The sequence below is a fragment of the Lithobates pipiens genome, unplaced genomic scaffold, assembly GCF_037356315.1.
Source record: "Lithobates pipiens isolate NorthernLeopardFrog02 unplaced genomic scaffold, aLitPip1_a1.2 Scaffold_3, whole genome shotgun sequence".
In the NCBI taxonomy this organism is placed as follows: domain Eukaryota; kingdom Metazoa; phylum Chordata; class Amphibia; order Anura; family Ranidae; genus Lithobates; species Lithobates pipiens.
In genome coordinates this window covers 55498016-55519215 of record NW_027507790.1, presented here as the reverse complement: position 1 = coordinate 55519215, position 21200 = coordinate 55498016, and the positions used below count along the sequence as shown (strand labels likewise).

Sequence of the window (21200 nt, the reverse complement as noted above, 5' to 3'; positions counted from 1 at the left end):
GGCGTGAAAATCCTTTCTGAGCATGCGCGCAACTTTGTTTGACGAACAAGCCTACACACGAGCGGACTGTTCGCTGAAACAAGGTTTCAGCGGACAGTTTTTCGGAAATTCCGAAAAACCTTGTCCGTCAAACTGTCCGCTGAAACTGTCCGCTGAAAGCCCACACACGAGCGGACTGTCCGCCCAAACACTGTTCAGCGGACAAAGTTGGGCGAACAGTCCGCCCGTGTGTACGCGGCCTTAGAGCGCACGCAGGATAAGAAAGCTTTCCCAGAGAAGGAAAAAGGCTGAAGGAAAGCGTGTTTTTTATTTATTTTTATTTTTTTTCCCGAGGCTACAGGCAGCAGAACCTGCAGGAAAGGGAGGTTCGCCCCAAGAAACATTGGTCGGGTCACAAGGAGGGGCAGAGGAGGAATCATATTTAATCCTCCTCAATCCACCTCTGAGACCCAGTGACTCCTGTGTCCCTGTGGGAGGAAGGCTGGGGAAGTTCCTCCCACAATGGGTCTCTTCAATCGCAAGCCTGTTCATACGCGATGGAATAGGGAAGGGCTACAGGTTGGCGTTTGTTTCCGTTCCCCTCCCAAATTTTCGGGTTACCAAGAGAAGGCGAAGGCCCTGGGTCTTCTTTTGGGAGACCTGGTAGACCAAGAGGTATTGGTACAGGTACCCCAGGAGGAACGAGGCCTGGGTGTTTACTCCCACATCTTCGTGGTAAAGAAGCCTTCGGGGAAATTCAGGCTGATCTTGAATCTCCGCTCCTTGAACAAGTTCATAAAATACAAACAGTTCCGGATGGAATCAATCTTTTCGGTAACAACGTTTTTATTTCGGTGTTGTCGCATCGCCACGGTGGACCTCAGGGATGCGTATTTACACATCCCGATTCATCCAGAGTCCCAGAGGTTTCTCAGGTTAGCTGTCCAGACGAGCACGGAGGTGGTACACTTCCAGTTCCAGGCTCTTCTTTTCGGGCTCTCGGCCTCACCAAAGATCTTTACGCAGGTACTGGCAGAGGCTCTGGCCCCGTTAAGGCTCAGGGGTACAACGGTGATTACATATTTGGGAGATATCCTGTTTATAGCCCATTCGGCCCAACAACTGGAGACTTGCAGGAGGCATTGGTTTTCCTGCATTCGCTGTAGTGGCTGATCAACCAGGAAAAGTTCCAGTTGACCCTCTCACAGGAGGTCCTGTATCTGGGGTACAGGATCTCTTCTGTAGAAATGAAGGTGTTTCTCCCCGGGGAGAAGATCAGGAAGGTAGAGCAGGCGGTAGCCCAGCTTTAATCAGGTCGGGAAGCCCAGATCAGGGAGGTTATGAGAGTCCTGGGACTGACGACGTCCTGTTTTCCAGCGGTGGTTTGGGCAAGGCATCATCAGCGCCCATTGCAGAGTCTTATGCTCTGTTATAGTACAGCAGGGAGCAGAGCCTGGATCAGGTTATGCCCCTATTCTCCGCGGTCAGGAGATCGCTGTGGTGATGGCGGGCCCAGGTCAACTTGGACAAGGGTCTTCCCTGGTCCCGACAGGCCACGGTGGTGGTCATGACCGATGGCAGCGCGTTTGGTTGGGGTGCCCACCTGGAGGGCGCCTTAGCTCAGGGGGCCTGGTCAAAAGTGGAGGCAGGCCGTTCATCGAACCAGAAGGAGCTTCTGGCGATTTTCTGAGCGATAGAAGCTTTCCAGTCCCAGATAGAGGGGCGGAATCTTCAGGTTCGGTCAGACAATGTGGCAGCAGTTTCTTATCTGAACAAGTGGGGGGGACCAGAAGCCCCACGCTGCAGGCTATTGCAGACAGAATTTTTTGTTGGGCCGAGAGGAACTTGTCCTCGATATCAGCGATTCATCTGAAAGGCTCTCAGAATTCGCTGGGCGATTTTCTCAGTCAGCAGAAGGTAGGCCAGGACAAGTGGTCCCTCAACATGGAGGTGTTTGAGGAGATTGTGCCATGCTGGGGGCGGCTGGAGATAGACCTATTTGCAGCCGAAAGCAACAAGATGACACAGTTCTTTTCCATTCACCCGCAGGATCAGGCCAGGGGGATAGACGCCTTTGCCAATCCTTGGCAATTCGGTCTTTGTTATGACTTCCCTCTAGTAAGGATGATTGCGGCGGTTCTGCAGAAGTTCCTGACCGAAGCTACAGACCTCATCTTAGTGGCACCTTTTTGGCCAAGGAGACCCTGGTTTGCCAGTATGAGGAGGTTGGCCATTCACCCCCCATTGTCTCTTCCGGTCAGGGAGGATTTGCTTTCCCAGGGGGCCATTCTAAATCCTCAGACTCAATCTTGCTGCCTGGTATCTGAGGAACAGCTCCTAAGATCGCAGGGTTTCTCGGAGAGTGGTTAAAACCTTGTTGGAATGCCGTAAGCTGGTAACCAGGGCGATTTACGCCAAGATAGGGAAAAGGTTTCACTCCTGGTGGCGGGAACAGGGAGTTGAGCATCCCGGGGGGTCCCAGCAGTCTTAGATTTTCTTCAGGCGGGTGTAGAGCTGGGTCTTTCTATCAGTACCCTAAAGGAGCAGAATCCGTTTGTCAAGAACTTCTTCAAAGCTCTGGCTAGATCCAGGCCAGTGAAGATAAGACTGACCTTAGTTTTCTCCCTAAGGTTGTGTGGACTTTTCATAGGACGTAGGACATTATTTTGCCAACATTTTTTTTCAACCTCAGACAGGGATGAGGTAGGATCTTTGAGTTTGCTAGATGTTAGAAGAAGCCTTTTTATTTTTTCTGGAAGCCACTAAGGACTTCAGTTTTTGTTAATTTTGCGGGCGCTCGCAGGGGCTGCAAGGCGTCCAAATCGTCTATCGCCAGATGGATAAGATTGGCGATCGTTAAAGCTTATGAGAGGGGAAGCAGGCTCCCTTAGTAAAGGCACATTCTACCAGGGCAGCTTCTGTTTCATGGGCAGAGAGGGCTGGAGCCTCTCCGGAGGAGATCTGCAAGGCAGCAACTTGGTCCAGCTACGCTACGTTTGCAAGACATTACTGTCTGGATTTACTATCTGACAAGGAACAGACTTTTGGACGTAAGGTCCTCCCAGGCAGTAGTCCCGCCCTGACGAGGTGAGTTCCTTGCTTATCATCTCAGAGGCTGTCCTGGAAGATGATGGGAGAAAACCGGAGTTAGACTTACCAGTAACACTTTTTCTAGGAGTCTTCCAGGACAGCCTGGTTTCCCACCCGGGGTTGTTTAGATTACTAGTGGTGAGGATGTTTACTAACGTGGTTGTTAGTGTGTTGTCTTTTAGAGCCTTCTGGCGGTTCTTGGATTAAAACTGAGGAGGGGCTGGAGGACCACCCTTTTTATCTGATTGGGTTGACGTGTTTCTTGTCCCGGAGGGAGGAGCCCTATATCTCAGAGGCTGTCCTGGAAGACTCCTAGAAAAAGAGTTACCAGTAAGTCTAACTCCGGTTTTCTCTTATATTCACCTACTGACGTAGCTCCTTTCTTAGCCATTGGGTTGTTACACCACCTTTAGGAGAATACTAGGCATTACAGAAACACAGAACTTTCCAGTTCTGCCTAAGGGGTGGTCCTTTAGGTAATGAACCCCCCCCCCCCCCCCCAGCCTGCCATGCAGTCATCAGTTTTATTTTGTTTAGTGAAGAAGGACCTAGGAACCCTGAGAGACCCATCGGCCCATCTTTTTTTTTTTTCTCTGCAGAAGCTTTGCTTTTTGCATAAGATAGATCCTGTGATCTGCTATCAACAGCCGGCTGGGTGACAGGCTGGATATCCTCATCCTTGTAGTCTCCCCAGCCTGGCCATTGAGCGTGTGCAGACCAGAGCTCCGCGCTGGATCGGCCAGGACGAACCTCAGCTCCAGAGGTGGTCGGTGAGCTTTAATGCTCCGGGGCGCACATATGACCCGGCTATTGATGTCTGCGTAATTATGCCGAGGCCAGCAGCCACCCTGTACTGATTAGAGAATGGGTCTGTAATGGAATGTCTCCCAGCTCTTCAGGACTGGCAAGTACAGCTCTCCTAGCCTCTGTGGGACCGAGCAGCTCAGAGGTCGAATCGGGGGTCCCTCACCTCCCTCCTCTCCCTGTCCCCATCCCCCCCCCCCTGTGGAGGATGCTGCATGTGGCTGACTAGCTGTGTGTGTGTGTCTCATGTGCAGGGGCTCTCCTGCGCTGGCTGGCTGTGCCCTGAGCCCTGGGGGTGCCTGTGATCTTTGCAGCGCTGTTCACCGCCACTTTTTAGCTCTGTCCCTCATGGTTTCAGTGTCAGAGGCCATCTTGGGTATGGGCAAGGGAAAGCATGCTCTCCTATGCTTCGGTGGCCATTTTCCTTGTTTTTTCAGCATGCTCTAGCGGCAGCATGTGTCCCTCTACACCGGCGGCCATTTTCCCAGTGCTTTATGTCCTTATGTTGGAGCCTGAGCACATTGCAGCACGGTTTCAGCGCCATTAGCGGTAGTTTCAACTGACAGAGCGGATTCCTCTGCACCTGGGAGCCAACAGACCACAGGCACTACTTGCTGGTTAGCGCAGAACCATTCAGGGTGGTGAGTCCTGCGGGAAAGTGCCCCTCAGCCAGCAGCAGTAAGGAGGGTGGGACCGTCACTGTCCTAAGTCCCCTTCAGGTGGCAGACAGGGTAGGGTCAGCATGGCTTCAGAAACTGGTGTTTCTTCCCCGAAATCCAGGCAATTGCAACCGGTTCGCATGCGGAATGCGCAGTGCCTTTGGACACCTTGTCGGCAGTCCAGAATTTTAGTTTCCAAGATGGAGGTGGTGCGTGGGCGTAAAGGTGCTGCCCCCCCTCTGTCCTCTGGGGAGGGCTCTGACGCAGACTCGGGCCCTGCTGAGGCTGGTGACCCCTGTTCTGTCGTTTTTTAGATGACGCTGACCAGGACCATTCGGACAGTAAGGATGAGTTCCCGTCCGGGTCCGTGCGTGACAAAGCGCTTGTTGGAGCACTTATCACAGCTTTGCGTGATACCCTGAAGATTCAGGAGCCAGCAGATCCCTCCTGATCCTGATGTAGCGGTCCCTTTTGGGTCCCGTAAGCCAGCCCGTTCACCTAAGGTGTTCCCGTATCTGACTTATTTTGACAAGTTTATTTACAAGGAATGGGGTCGTCCGCAACTGACCTTTTCGGTCCCAAATACATGGTGGTGTGTTGCCCCTTTTGAGGAGAGCCTTCTCAAAAAGTGGTCGGCTCCTCCGGTTGTGGACCCCCCCACATTATCCAGGTTAAATAAAGTAACCACGATCCTGGTGGAGGGGACTCCTGCATTTAAGGATCCCACGGACAGGAAGGCCGAGGCAGTGGCTCGTTCCTTGTTTACGGTTGTGGGGTCAGCCATGCGACCAGTACTGGCATCCGCACTTGTGTCGCAGACACTGAGTGGGCAAAACTGCTGCACCGTGAACTGGCTAGGAAGGCTAAGGAGCCACACCGTAGGCAAGGGCCCTTTTTTATTTTATTTTTACAAACTGCTTTTTTGTCTGCCCGGAGCTTCGTCAAAATGTCTCCAGCCTGACAGGATGACCACGGAAGGACAGAAACCTCCCTGGAACGGCAAGACTAACAAGCCTGCGAACAAAAGTGCTAACGCATGAAGGTTTGCCCCCACCCATGACTTGGGTGGGGGGTCGCCTTCGGGAGTTTGCAGCCCGGTGGTCCTCTCGACTGTCCGACCAATGGGTCTGCTATCTGATTTCCTATGGCTACAAGATAGAGTTCCTCTCTTGGCCGCAAAACAGATTCTTCCCCCTCCAGCATACCCATTCTCCTGGCTCGCCGGGAGGCCCTCTTGGGGGCAGTAAGGGACCTGCTGAATCGTGGGGTGATTGTACCTGTTCCGGAATCGGAAAGTTTCCAGGGGTTCTACTCAAACCTATTTGGACGTACCCCTTCCTTCTTGAACTACAATCTTGGATCTAAAAGCCCTCACTTTGTAAAAGTGCAGAGGTTCAGAATAGAATCGGTTCGCACAGCATTTGCTGCACTCCATCAAGGGGACTCCCTGGCGTCCTTAGACATCCAGGATGCATACCTGCACATACCCATATGCCTCTAACATCAAAAGTTTCTGCGGTTTGCAGTCGGGGAAGCCCACTACCAGTTTGTGGCTCTCCTTTTTGGTTTGGCATCAGCTCCCCGAGTCTTTACCAAGGTATTGGCTCCAGTCTTGGCATTGCTGCAGCAATGCGGGATCGCGATTGTGGCATACCTAGATCTCCTCCTGAGAGCATCTTCCACCTCAGAATTAGAAAAGGATGTGGCGATCACCATGCAGACCCTGCAAGAATTTGGGTGGCTGTTGAACCTAAAAAGAAGTTGGTAGTACCGACTCAGTGTTTGAAGTACCTAGGCTTGCTGCTGGACTCCAGGGAAGCAAGAGTGTTTCTCCCTTTAGACAAGCTGCAGACTCTCAGAGCCGTGGGAAAACTGCTGATGGTCGTCGCTTCGCTCCTGCATGCGAGTCTTGGGACTCGTGGTGGCCTCCTTCGAGGCAGTAGCATATAGCCAGTTCCACACCAGAGTTCTGCAGAGGGAGATCTTGACAAAGTGGGACAAATCTCCATTGTCCCTAGATCGACAGATCCAGGTGAGCCAGTTAGAGATTCGCTGATCTGGTGCCTGAGGTCCCCGGGGCTTCAGTCCGGGAAGTCGTTCCTGCCTCTAAAAGGGACGGTGATCACAACGGACGGCAATCTATCCGGCTTGGGTGGAGTGATGGGGTTTCAGTCGACTCAGGGCCTCTGGTCGATGGAGGAATCCAAGTTGCCAATCAATCCGCTTGAACTAAGAGCGATCAGGCTATGCCTCTCCACATGGTTCGATGAGACTGCAAGGGCATCCGATCAGGATCCAGTTGGACAACGTGCGCCAATCGCCAAGGAGGAACAAGAAGCTCAGCCGCCGCATGGGAGGTCGCTCACATACTTCGGTGGGCAGAGCAACATGTACCGGCCCTGTCGGCCATTTACATCCGGGAGTGGAGAACTGGCAGGCAGACTATCTAAGTCACCAGATGCTGGACCCAGGAGAATGGGCGTTGCATCTGGAGGTGTTCAGGCTACTGCGCCTGCAGAGGGGCACACCAGACGTGGATCTTCTGGCCTCCGTCTCAATGGGAAGGTGCAGAGATTCGTGCCCAGGACAAGAGATCCGTGGGCAGACACGCCGGTGGCTCCGTGGGATCAGTACCAGCCGATCTACGTCTTTGCTCCACTGAAACTCTTACCACGTCTGCTTCGCAGAGTGGAAGTCGAGGGAATCCTGGTAATTCTGGTTGCCCTAGATTGGCCTCAGCGTCCTTGGTACGCAGACCTAGTGCACCTGGTGGCGGACGCCCCATGGCGACTGCCGCCTACGAGAGGACCTTCTGTCTCGAGGTCCGATTCTTCATCCTACTTTACCATCGCTGGTTTTAACTTCATGGTTATTGAGAGCCAGATGTTGAACCAGGTCTGTCAGACTCTGTGATCCCAACTATGTTGAGAGCACAGAAATCTTCCTCTCGGAAGATATATCATCGTACTGTCCGCACTCCTGTCCCAACAGGGAAATGTTTGTTTACACACACTCGTCCCTGTTCTGTCTCTCCTGGTCACGATTGCTCGTGGCCGGCGGTCATCGTTTACCGCGAGCATCGGCGCCCCTGCTGTGCATCGGGCGCCCGCCTACTATCCGGGAGATCATGTAAAATAACGTGATTTTGCGCAGGGGGGCCAGCCTGCCACAGCAAAACTGCGCCAGTTGGTCCGGAAGCGATTAATGCATAGAATGCATTAAGGTGAAAAACCAGACTTTACAACTCCTTTTTTTTTAAGGTTCAGCTTTTCTTTTGTTTCGTGGTTTAAAAAAACAAAACAAAAAAAAAACGCATCATACTTTCCTGTTCTGTGTAGTGGTTTTGCAGAGCAGCCCCAATTCTCCTCTTCTCAGGCCCTCCCTCCTTCTGAGTGCCCCCAGTGCTAACTGCTTTCTCTGGGGCCTCCCGTGCCACCTGTGATGTCCATAACAACATGCACAGAGCATGGCATGTCCTCTCCCCTGTGTCCCAGACAATGACGACACACACAATACTCGGCCCTTATTTGTAAATGAGAAAAAGGGTCCTGTTATGTGCTACATGTGCATCACAAGAGTGCTGGTGCTCCTATAGACAAGTGCAACACCTGCTGTACTTCTTCCCAAAAGTCCCTCAAGTGTTCCAACATGGACAGACACTCGCCACACTATTTTGACCCACTATTGCTAGATTGGTCACACTGCTTTTGGGGAAGGACCTGTGTACTTGTCAATCTACACAGCGCCCGATATCTTCGAGACAAATTTTCCTCTAATTATGCAGCACCACTCAGGGGAAACCATTTCAAGGACAAACGTTCATTGTGCATTTATTTTATTGAAAAAAAAGTGTTCATAAATATTGCACTCCTTTGTATTGGTGCCTACATCAACCTGCACTAGGTGTATACCGTGTGTGGTGGAGAGGATGGCCAGCGCCGCTGCAAATGTCGGAAGTGGCGTGCATTCCACAGACAGGATGCTTCCTGAAGACATCAAATCGGGATGAAACTCGTTGGGGCATGGTTTTCTTTAGTGGGGTTTTTTTTTCTTTGGTGCAGAGTAACGGATTGAAAAAATTTAAAGAAAATGGGTAGGGCGCCAATTTACAATTGCATAACTATATAAAGCTGATGCTGCTCCTAAAATTAGTAATTAATTAATATCTAATAAGCAAATTGTGAAACAGTAAAGGGCGCAACAGTAGTGCAATCACAAAAAAGCTGAATGTTCATAGTGCATATAAAAATAAATTTAACGTGACTAAAAGGCCATGATACTGTCAAACATTGCTATAAGACATGAATCTTCTGTATGTGCTCCAAACACCGTGCAGCTCTAAAGTGCAAATACTTCAAATAAAGTGCTTCACCTGAAGTGGTATATCAAAGAGCTCACCAGATTGCATCGGCCACCAAGTGGGCACCAGGCATGTAGTATACAAAGAAACCTCTTTCATCCGATATGTCCCTTCGTAGGTTTTACAGCATTGCTATTTATGTATCATCCAGGTCTCACTCCAAGCGCAGATTGTATATGTATATATGTGTATATATATATATATATATATAGAGATAGAGATAGAGATAGAGATAGAGATAGAGATAGAGATAGAGATAGAGATAGAGATAGAGATAGAGATAGAGATAGAGATAGAGATAGAGATAGAGATAGAGATAGAGATAGAGATAGAGATAGAGATAGAGATAGAGATAGATAGATAGAGATAGATAGATAGAGAGATAGAGATAGATAGAGATAGAGATAGAGAGATAGAGATAGAGATAGATAGAGATAGAGATAGAGATAGATAGAGATAGAGATAGAGAGATAGAGATAGAGAGATAGAGATAGAGATAGAGATAGAGATAGAGATAGAGATAGAGATAGAGATAGAGATAGAGATAGAGATAGAGATAGAGATAGATAGATAGAGATAGATAGATAGAGAGATAGAGATAGATAGAGATAGAGATAGAGAGATAGAGATAGAGATAGATAGAGATAGAGATAGAGATAGATAGAGATAGAGATAGAGAGATAGAGATAGAGAGATAGAGATAGAGATAGAGATAGAGAGATAGAGATAGAGATAGAGAGATAGAGATAGAGAGATATATAGAGAGATAGAGAGATATATAGAGAGATAGAGATAGAGAGATATATAGAGAGATAGAGATAGAGAGATATATAGAGAGATAGAGATAGAGAGATATATAGAGAGATAGAGATAGAGAGATATATAGAGAGATAGAGATAGAGAGATATATAGAGAGATAGAGATATATAGAGAGAGATAGAGATAGAGATAGAGATAGAGATAGAGAGATATATAGAGAGATAGAGATAGAGAGATATATAGAGAGATATATAGAGAGATATATAGAGAGATATATAGAGAGATATATAGAGAGATATATAGAGAGATATAGAGATATATAGAGATATATAATCTCTATCTATCTCTATCTCTCTCTAATATATATATAATTACTCCTTAGTATAACCAGCTCACATCCAATTCCTCCAAATCTGCAAATGGTGGCGCCACAGAAAGGCTTGGATAGTGTAAAAATTTATTTTTAATAGCTTAAAATAACACTTTTATAAATCCAGTTTGTTTGGTGTAAGGTACAGCAAAAACAAGATGCAGCTGTAGAGAGGAGCAGAAAGCGGTCCGATACCAATGCGTGTGATACTGTGTGCTTCTCAGCTGAATGCGGAAACAGAGCACTCATGTATTGTGTATCGAGCCTCGCTTTCAACATATTTCACACTTGTGCGCGCATCACCAGGAAATATTTGCTGGTGACATGCACACGAGCGTGAAATATATTAAAATCACTACCAGACCTAAGGGCCTGGTATGCCCCTGAAGGCATGCAGGTCTTATTAGAGAGGCGACATTGTTGCTTATTTCTCACATTCACTGCGATAGGAAAATGTGACATTTTCCTATTGCAGCCAGTGTGAGAACCAGCGCAACGGGATCACGCTGGTTAGAGAAGCCTGTCGCCAAGAACCTGCGCGACGGGATCATGCTGGAAACACAATATCGGCGGCACCTACTGTACCACTTCAGGTGAAGCACTTTATTTGAAGTATTTGCACTTTAGCACTGCATGGTGTTTGGCGCACATACAGAAGATTCATGATTCATGTCTTGGACTTTTTATTTGTTAATTTTTAATTCATTTTTATATTCACTTTATGAATATTCAGCTTGTCAGAGTAACAGATTAACAATTAGGAGATGGGAGTATGGGAAATCTAATCGCTAGAGCTTTCACTCTTAGGACAAATCTCCTCCTATGCATTTATACATCCATACCATCAGATCAATGGGAGTTTCCTAGGCTTTCTGGCACCAGGCTTATGTAGCCCAGGTTTGTAAGGCGGTTTACCAAGTGGAGTTGCAGTCTTCTGCAGATGCAGCTTTCTGATGCAAGTTTATTGCAGCAGCAGTCTGTTTGCCTAGCTGTCCACCCTTCTCATACAAGGTCTTTGAATACTTTTGCCTGTGTCCTGTACTGTATGGTTTAGGAATTTTGACTTGCCTGTAAATTACGTATCTTGGAGTATAGTAAATGAAACAGGCCACCCTCCTGTGGTTACTCTGCATTGCTTGCTACAAAACTGAGGACTTGAGGCTAGAGCTGGGCGACTCTCTCCCAAAAAAAATTTGCATTTAAAAAAAACTCTTCATGATTCGAATCGAGTTTATTTTATTTCCTTTTTTTATTTTTTTGATGGATACCGCGCCGGTCCTGAGGAGCTGCGGGCAGGAGTTTTTAGTTTAGTCAGCGACATCCGGCCTCGCGGACTAGGCTGAAGCCGCGGCCTCGCCTAAAAACTCCTGCCCGCAGGACCGGCGCAGTGTCAGTGAAGTAACTGATCACTTCAATCTATTATTATTATCAGTTATGTATTAGATCAATTAAATCTCATTTATTTCCCAAGGAAATAAGAAAGCGTGCATAAAGTATCAATAGAAGTTACAATAATACATAGCATACAATCAGAATACAATATAAGCCTTATACTTATCCGACCCTCGTGACTGGACCTCCTGATGGAATCAGAGACCGAACTCATTGTTGCAACCCTTTTTGATAAAAACACCCCGTAGCCCATCCTACTTTGCCTGTGGACCAATCAGCGTCTCTGGGGCGTCTCCTCCCCCAGGCTAACCACATCGGACAGTCCTGCCATACTTGGCCTCTGGGGGGCAGTGTCTGCCCATGAATTGCAACTGCTCCGACTGGGTTACCATCTTGTGGCTCGATCTCGGACGCCCCTCCCGCTCATTAATTACCTTCTTTGTCCTTACAGACAGCCCGGCGCCATACTGTCTTTGAAGTTCAGTACACTCCAGGTGGGCTGAATAGAACTCATTCTGCTATTCAGATTGTGTTTTGGTGCGACATTCCTTTATCCTTTAAACATGTGGGACTGCAAGTATCGATATGGCTGAGTTCGGCTGTACAAACAGCTGTGTAGAACTTTATATGCATAACATTAATTCCTGTTTGATTCCAACAGTCAGCGTCAGTCCTGGTGGGGGAAAAAAAATCGATTTGCTGAAATTTTTTATCTATTTGACCTCTCAACTCGATTCAAGATTTAAATCGTTTTTTTTTTTAATTTTTCCCCCAGCCCTTCTTGAGGCGTGGCTTTGCATGTTTTTTCGATGTCACATTACCTGAGCCTTTAACTCGGGATTTATGAATACTTTGCTTGTGTCCTGTACTTTACTCCAAGATATGCAACTTACAGGTAAGTCAGCACCCCCCCCCCCCCTTTTTTTTCCCCTTCTATTGCTTGGGGAAGAACAATTGCTTTGAACCCAGAAATGACCTCTATGGTTTCGACCCTAACTTAAGGTATGATCCTAATATATAAGGCCCATTTTGGATGCAGCTATGCCAGATTTGCCCGGCTCGTGGGGTTTTCAATTCCCATACTATTACGCTTTTGCAGATTCAAAGCATTGCTCTGTGTGTTTTCCTCCTTCTCTTTAAACAAAAAAATAAAAGTATTGTTGCTGCTGGTTCTGGACTGAGCAGCAAAAGCATGTCTGTACAGTGCACACTCTGACTGGTCAGTTGATATTTGTTTTCAGGTAAATCTGACAGCATGTCAGACAGGTCATTAACCACTTCCTGTCCGTAGGATGTCATATGGCATCCTGGACTTTGAGTGACGATATCTTTAATGATGCCTACAGCTATATATTTTTATCTTTCAGCCAGCGATTTCCTACAGTGTAAAAGCCATCTTAGCGGCTGTTTAGCCCCTTGATTGCATTTACAGGTAGCAAGAGAGGTTGTTTCCCTTCTGCCACCCCCGTGCGATCAGAGGGCTCGGAGAACGAATCCTTTTCGGGCTTCAGTTTACCATAGAGGTGGCCATGGATCCGATGGTTCCCGGCTATCTCTGACCCTCAGAGGCCGACCTCTGACGGGTATAGACGCTGCCATTTCTTTATCATACATCACAGGACATGGAGCCACAGTAATTACTGTATGGGTTATATGGCACCTTCAGGTGATGGACAATGGCACACCCTAGACAAAAAGTTAAATTCCCCATATAGCCCCTCCTCTTACCAGGAATACCTCCGTTTTTTTTCGCCAGTGTCTTAGGTGTTGGTCATGAGTAAAGATGTGCTGTGCTGAGCTCCGCTGGAATATTCCTTGCTGGGGCAAGCTATGCAACTGGATCCATTCAAAGTGCCTTTTCCAGGCCAAATTGAATGGTACCCAGGCCTCGTGTTGGAAGAAACAAGGTTTTGCCTTTAACACTTCTCTTTTTAGAGTGCTGGACCCCGGGATCCAGGATTTGTTTGTTTTTTTGTTTTGTTTTTCAGCCATGTTCCTGGCGGGGTGCTTTACAGGCTCAGGTGTGTGGATCCCCAATGTTTCATCCTACTTTACAAATGCTAAATTTAACAGTTTGGCTATTGAAACCCACATTCTGAAGAATCGTGGGCTTACAGGCTCAGTGATATCTACTTTGATTAATGCAAGGAAGCCAGTTTCCAGAGTCATTTTATTATAGAGTCTGGAAGGCATATGTTTCTTGGTGTGAATCCAGGGGTTGGCATCCTATAAAGTATGTCATAGGTAGAATTCTTGTCTTTCTGTAAATGGGGTTACTATCAAGGGCCAGGTCTCTGCCTTATCGGTATTTCAACGTCCGCTTTCTTCGCATTCTGTAGTCCGAAGATTTTTATATAGGGGGTAACGCGGCTTAATCCACCGGTTAGAGCACCCCTGAACCCTTGGGACTTGAATTCAGTTCTGTCTACGTTATAGAAACAGCCTTTTTAAGCCGATACGACATTCCTTTAGTCCTTTTTGACAAGGAAGCTAGTTTTTCTGGTAGCCATTTCTTCTACAAGAAGGGTATCGGAGTTGTAAAAAGCCATATTTAATCATTCACAAGGATAGAGTAGTAGTATTGCGTCCTCATCCTAGCTTTTTGCAAAAGGTGGTTTCAGGTTTTCATCTAAACCAGGACATTTTTTTACCTCGACTTGCGTAATGCGGTCTCTTCTGTGTGCAAACTCGGTGGGATGGGGCACTTTACACTGTCTTTATAAAAAATACATTTTGGGTCACTTTTTTATTCCTATTAGGAGGAATGTAAACCTACCTTGTAATAGAAACAAAGCATGACAGTACCCTTTAAATATGAGATCTGGGGTCAAAAAGACCTCAGATCTCATATTTACACTAAAATGCAAAATAAATAGTCATTTGAAAAAGTAGGGGAAAAAAAATAAAAATTCTCCTCCTCTTTAAGAGCATTGGGCGGAAGTGAGGTTTGACGTCACTTCCGCCCTTCAATGCTATGGAGCCGAGTGGGAGGACACCTTCCTATCACTTGGCTACAGGAAGTAGACATGAGCACACAATAGTCTCCGCTGCTACTGGCGACTCGGATGTGAAGGAGACCACCAGAGCGCAGCGGGAAGGGGGTGGTCCCCTCTCCTGCTCCCGATTAAAAGTGATGGGCAGCACAGTGGTGTAGTGGTTAGCACTCTCGCCTAGCAGTAAAAAGGGTCGCTGGTTCGAATCCCAACCACGACACTACCTGCCTGGAGTTTGCATGTTCTCCCTGTGCCTGCGTGGGTTTTCTCCGGGTACTCCAGTTTCCTCCCACACTCCAAAGACTTCTGTCCAAAAAAAAAAAAATGGCCCTAGTATATGGATTGTGGGCTCCTTGAGGGTAGGGACTGATGTGAGTGTGCAATGTACAGGGATAGGGGTAGACTCTCAGGTTGAACTGGATGGACTAGTGTCTTTATTCAACCTTACTAACTATGAAACTATGATCTTCTGGCAAATCCGCCACAGAGACCACTTTTCTCTGAATGTGGACTGCCCGCTGAAGAGGATACTGGGGTTATAGCAGCTATCTGCAACCGACGTATAACACCGGCGGGCGGTCCGTAAGTGGTTAAAAGTTGGTTACTATCTGTCAAGTTAAATCGTTCAGGAGAGGTTTTAAAACTTCTGTGTACAATAAGCCTTACTCAGCGTAACATCGATTATACTTTACCAAAAAATGTAGTCGTGTTTTCTTGCATTAAAATTTGTTAGTGTGTTTGTTTTTTCCCCAAAAAATTGCATTTGAAAAATTGCTGTGCAAATACTGTGTGACATAAATTGCAGTGACCACCATTTTATTCACTAGGTTCTCTAAAAAATATAATGTTTGGGAGTTCTACATAATTTTCTAGCAAAAAAAATGGAGAGAAGTGTCAGAATTACCTTGGGCTGGAAGTGGTTAAAGATTACTTGCTTCTCTTTGCTGTTGGGTCTGTATAGATTTTTAGCTGCAGCAGGTAGAGAGGCTGTACATTTTGATTACTGGAGTGGAGTCATATTAAAGATCCATTATTGGACACCTAGTTTTTGTGGATATGCTCTATTTCAGCATACACATGCAAAACAATGCCGGGGTTGTATGGAGCATCATTATAACACTGTCTGTTACAGTGAAAATTTCAAGTTCTGTGATTGCCTATTTTTCCTATTTAAAAAAGTAACCTTTTATTTGTTTCTGTGTTGTGTGTGTTTTTTTTTTTTTTTTTTTATATAAAGAAAATGTGCACATTTATACGAACAAGAAGGAAGTACTTCAGGTTGTGAAAATGCTCAAGGGGTCACGTTTTAAGGCCTTCCATTCCAGAGATGATGCTGAAAAATTTGCTAGAGGAATATGTGATTACTATTCTTCTCCCAGCAAATCTTCATTGCCTGTATCCCCTGTAAAGATTTCTCCTCTTCTTAGAGGTAAGTGTTTACCTATATGTGCATAAATCAGACGGACTGGTTTAAAGTTATTTGCTTTTATTTTCTGCCTTGTAATTGGATATAGGACTGAAACAACTAATTGATCGATTATAAAAATATTTGTCGACTGTTTTTCGTTGGCCTGCTTAAAGAATGCACATATCAAGAAATACAGTTCAGCACGCACAGCTCAGTGTACCGTTCATGCAATCAGTAAGTGTCTGAGAGCTTGTGAATGTGTGAGGAGCAATGCCTCATTGGACATTTACATTGTCAAGCCTGCACCTGCCGCCCACTTGCAGTATAATTGCTATGAGCAGTGGGCAGGTCGTTAAATCTTGCATAATGCTCTTGTCTGGATCCCTCAGAATTTTGAGTACATAGACAACATATTTAGAAATTGAAGTTGACCAATATATTGGCCGATATTTGACCACTTTTGATCGGCATTGGCTGATTATTATCAAAATTGGGCCGATATTTAACACTGAGCGATGTTCCTCCTCCCTTCTCCACACTCAGCGTGTGAAACTGATATGTAACAGAGAGGAGAGAGGGGATCTGTCAGAATTGAGCTTTGTCAGTGGTGGGCGGGACCCAGCAGCTATCAAACACCAGCCAATGGGATCTGGGTGGGCCACTACGTGTGGCCCGCCCCTTTTCTTAAGCAGCGCAATCATTGGCTGGTGTTTGATAGCTGCTGGGTCCCGCCCACCCCCAAAATTAAGCTCAATTCTGACAGCTCCTCTCTGTCAGTTTCACATACAGTTGCACTCGGGTCATTGTGAAACCTGCCAGTGCCATCTATCAGTTCCAAACCAGTGCCACTTGTACTGAGGACATCAAGTGTGTGGTAGAGTGACAGAAGCAGGGTGGAAGGGGTGGAGTGGGTGAGGTTTTTTTTTTTTTTTAAATCGTCCTTAAATATCGGCCACAAAATTCGGCATCCTATATTGGCTGCCCCAATTTCTAAATATCGGCATCGGCTAGAGAAAAACCCATATTGATCGATCTCCATTTAGAAACCGCATATGGAAAAAGCATAGTACTAGAGTAAAACTTTACTTTTCAATACCAGAAGGACTCTAGAGGGTTGATTGTCCCAATGTTAGACTATGCTACCTAGCCTCACAACTCCAGGATGTAGCCAAATTTGACCCCAATATATATTTAAAAAAACAAAAAACACTTTCTCTTCTAGTCACCAACTGACTCAGCTAGCCATTACGTTGTTGTGCCCACCTTTAGGAGAATACTAGGCATTACTTGTTATGTAACACACAGAACTTTCCAGTACCGCACAGGAGGCAGTCCCTTAGCTAGCAACCCTCCAGCCTGCCATGCAGTCATCTGTTTTATTTTGCCTAGTGAAGAAGGACCTAGGAACCCTGACGGGCCCATCGGTCCATGTTTTTTTTTTTTGTTTTTTTTTTGTTTTTTTTCTTCTGCAGAACCTTGGCTTTTTGTGATGATAGTATATCATAGGATCTATCAACAGCCGGCTGGGTGACAGGCTGGATACTCTTAACCTTGTAGTCTCCCCAGTCTGGCCATCGAGCGTGTGCAGGTCTCAGCTCCGCGGTAGGCCGGCCACGATGAAACCTCAGCTCCAGAGGTGGTCGGTGAGCTTTTATGCTCCGGGGCACACGTATAACCTGGCTACTGATGTCTGCGTCAGTGTGCCGGGCCAGCAGCCACCCTGTACTGATCAGAGAGTGGGTCTAATGGAATATCTCCCAGCTCTTCAGGACTGGTAAGTACAACTCTCCCTGCCTTGGTGGGGCTGGGCATTCCCTGGGAGGTCGATTCAGGGGTCCCTCACCTCCCTCTCTTCTCTTCCTGCCCCCCCCTGCAGAGCGGTTTGTGTCTTTGCAGGGGCTCTCACCTGGGGGGGGGGGGTGAGGGGGCAGTGGCGCATGCTGGCCGTGTCCTGGACCCTGTTTTTTCATGTCCCTGGAGGTACCTATGAGGCTGGCTTGTGTCCTGTGCAGAGCTGTGTTCACCGCCGTTGTTTTTCTCCCTGTCCCTTGTGGTTTTGATTTCGGCAGGCATTTTAGGTGTGGGTATGGGAAGCATGCTCTCCTGGGCTTCGGCAGCCATTTTCTGTGATTGTCCCTATACTGGACCTTGGCGGCCATTTTCTAGAAGCCTGAACACGTTTTTCCATGTTCTCTAGCGGCAGCATGTGCTCCTGTGTTTTTATGTCCTTATGCTGGACGGCCATTTTCTTTGAGCCTGAGCACACTTCAGAGCGGTTTCATCGCCATTAGCAGCTGTTTCCTCTGCACCTGGGAGCCAACAGAGACTGCAGGCACTACCTGCTGGATAGCGCAGAACCCCTCATGGTGGTGAGTCCTGCAGGAAAGAGACCCTCAGCCAGCAGCAGTAAGGAGGGTGGAACCATCACTGTCCTAAGTTCCCTTCAGGTGACAGACAGGGTAGGGTCAGCATGGCTTCAGAAACTGGTGTTTCTTCTGAAATCCAGGCAATTGCAACCGGGTCGCCTGCGGACTGCGCGGTGCCCATGGACAACTTGTCGGCGGTCCTCAATTAGTTTGTTGCCAAGATGGGGGCGGTGTGTAGGCGCAAAGGTACTAAAAAGCCGCCCCCGTCCTTTGGGGAGAGCTCTAACTCAGACTAGGGTCCTGCTGAGGTTGGTGACCCCTGCTCTGTTGTGTCAGATGACGCTAACCAGGACCGTTCGGACAGTGAGGATGATTCCCAGTCCGGGTCCGTGCCCGACAAAGTGCTTGTTGGAGCACTTATCACAGCTGTGCGTGATACCCTGAAGATTCAGGAGCCAGCAGATCCCTTCACTGATGTAGCGGTCCCTTTTGGGTCACGTAAGCCAGCCCGTTCACCCAAGGTGTTCTCATATCTGACTTATTTTGACAAGTTCATTTACAAGAAATGGGATCGACCGCAACGGACCTTTTTGGTCCCCAAATACATGGCGGTGTTACCCCTTCGAGGAGAGCCTTCTCAAAAAGTGGTGGGCTCCTCTGGTCGTGGACCCCCCAGTATCCCAGGTTAAACAAAGTAACCACAATCCCAGTAGAGGGGACTCCTGCATTTAAGGATCCCACAGACAGAAAGGCAGTGGCTTGTTCCTTGTTTACGGTTGTGGGGTCAGCTGTGTGACCAGTACTGGCATCCACACTTGTGTCGCAGACACTGAGTGGGCAGAACTGTTGCACCGCAAATTGGGAGAACAGGCTTCTCCTGTCTGTATGGAACTAGCAGACCAACTAGTGCAAGGCCTTAAGTACTTTTTTGTGACGCGGCCCTGGATACTCTTCCCCCTGTTATCCAGGGCTTCAGCGTCAGCAGTGGTGCTGAGGCGCCTGATTTGGTTGAAATGCTGGTCTGCTGACCAGGCATCTAAAAAAGGCCTGACGGATCTTCCCTTCCTTGGCGACCGGCTCTTTGGGGCCTCTTTGGATGACTTTATTAAAAATGCCACAGGTGGTAAGAGTACGCTACTCCCACAGGCCAGGAAGACTAAGGAGCCACGCCGTAGGCAAGGGCCCTCTTTTTCCGCTCACAAACGTTTTTTTTGTCCGCCTGGAGCTTCGTCCAAATGTCCCCAGCCCGACAGGACAACCATGGAAGGACAGAAACGTCCCTGGAACCGCAAGCCTGCGCACAAAAGTGCTACCGCATCAGGGTTTGCTCCCACCCATGTCTCGGGTGGGGGGGTCACCTTCGGGAGTTTGCAGCCAGGTGGTCCTCTCGACTATCTGACCAATGGGTCTGCGATCTGATTTCCTCAGGCTACAAGTTTCTCTTGGCCACCAAACATTCTTTCCTGCCAGCATACCCGTATCCCTAAGGGACCTGCTGAATCGAATGGTGGTTGTACCGGTTCCGGCATCCTTGGACATCCAGGATGCGTACCTTCACATACCCATATGCTTCTGGCATCAAAAGTTTCTGCCGGTTTGCAGTCGGGGAAGCCCACTACCAGTTTGTGGCTCTCCCTTTTTGGTCTGGCATCAGGCCCCCGAGTCTTTACCAAGGTATTGGCTCCAGTTTTGGTGTTGCTGTGGCAACGTGGGATCGAGATCGTGGGATACCTAGACAATCTCCTCCTGAAGGCACCTTCAGAATTGATGGAGGATGTGGTGATCGCCATGCAGACCCTACAAGAATTTGGGTGGCTGTTGAACCTAAAGTCGGTGGTGGGAACCGAAGCAGCGTTTGGAGTACCTAGGCTTTCTTCTGGACTCCAGGGAAGCAAGAGTGTTTCTCCCTTCAGACAAGCTGCAGACTCTCAGATCCACTGTAAAACTGCTGATGAACCCCACTGGACGTCGCTTCGCTTCTGCATGCGAGTCCTGGGACTCATGGTGGCCTCCTTCGAGGCAGTACCGTATGCCCAGTTCCACACCAGAGTTCTGCAGAAGGAGATTTTAACAAAGTGGGACAAATCTCAGTTGTTCCTGGATCGGGAGATCCAGGTGAGCCAGTTAGTCAGAGATTCACTGACCGACACAGCACCCGCCCCTCCTTTTTCTCTTTACGTTCTACTGCTTGTTGACGTACTGATGACTGCATTGCAGGCTGGAGGGTTGTTGCCTAAGGCACTGCCCCCTGGGCGGAACTGGAAAGTTCTGTTTGTTACATAACATGTAATGCCTAGTATTCTAAAGGTGGGTGTAACAACCCAATGGCTAAAAGAGGAGCTGCTGGTCGGTGAAATGCATAGAAAAGGTTTTTACGATGAGTACAAAAAATCCTATTATCTTACATCATAGGACACAGAGCGGGTTATAATCATAACTATGTGGGTTATGCGCCACCTATAGGTGAATGGACACTGGCAGATCAAACAGGAAGTTCTTCCCTATATAACCCCTTTTATACAGAGTGTGTTTGTTTTTTTGTTTTTTTCCCAGTCAGTGTCTGTAAGGTATACTGATGGTCACTGATGTGCTGTTGGAGCATACCTAGAGGTATGAAAATGGTTATTTTGTGAATAAAGGACTGAAATCGGATCCATTCTAAGGGCGGATAGCTAAAATAGATGGTGCCTGAGCCTCATTGGATAGGAGAAGGATCCTCTGCCTGTAATGCAGCCTTACTGGCACTGGACCCTGCATAATGGAACCCTGTGCAGTGTTTACGCTGACGAAGGCGCTTTGGAGCAGGATGCTATACAGGTCCAGGGGAGTGGACCCCAGATTAAGGGGGGCCGAGACCTTAAAGGTCTCTTATTACAGATCCCGCCGTGAAGGTTGGACCCCTGTTATGATTTAAAGTCCTGAGGTGGGAATGGTAAGTTTCCATTTTTGCAGTGTTTCTTTGAAAAAAATATCTGCCTGTCTGGTCATTCTCCCGGTGGCCATTGGGGGCAGTGTGCTGT

The 21200-nt window shown here is 47.6% G+C and overlaps 1 protein-coding gene across 2 annotated transcripts in view; it reads left to right on the top strand.

Annotated features, from left to right (window-relative positions):
* ANKLE2 (ankyrin repeat and LEM domain containing 2) overlaps positions 1–21200 on the top strand; it is a 147851-nt gene that overhangs the window by 17839 nt on the left and 108812 nt on the right. For both annotated transcript variants that reach the window (XM_077461722.1, XM_077461720.1), the window contains exon 3: positions 15644–15835. In XM_077461722.1, the coding sequence (XP_077317848.1) occupies positions 15644–15835 (192 nt within the window). The remainder of the gene's footprint in view (positions 1–15643; positions 15836–21200) is intronic.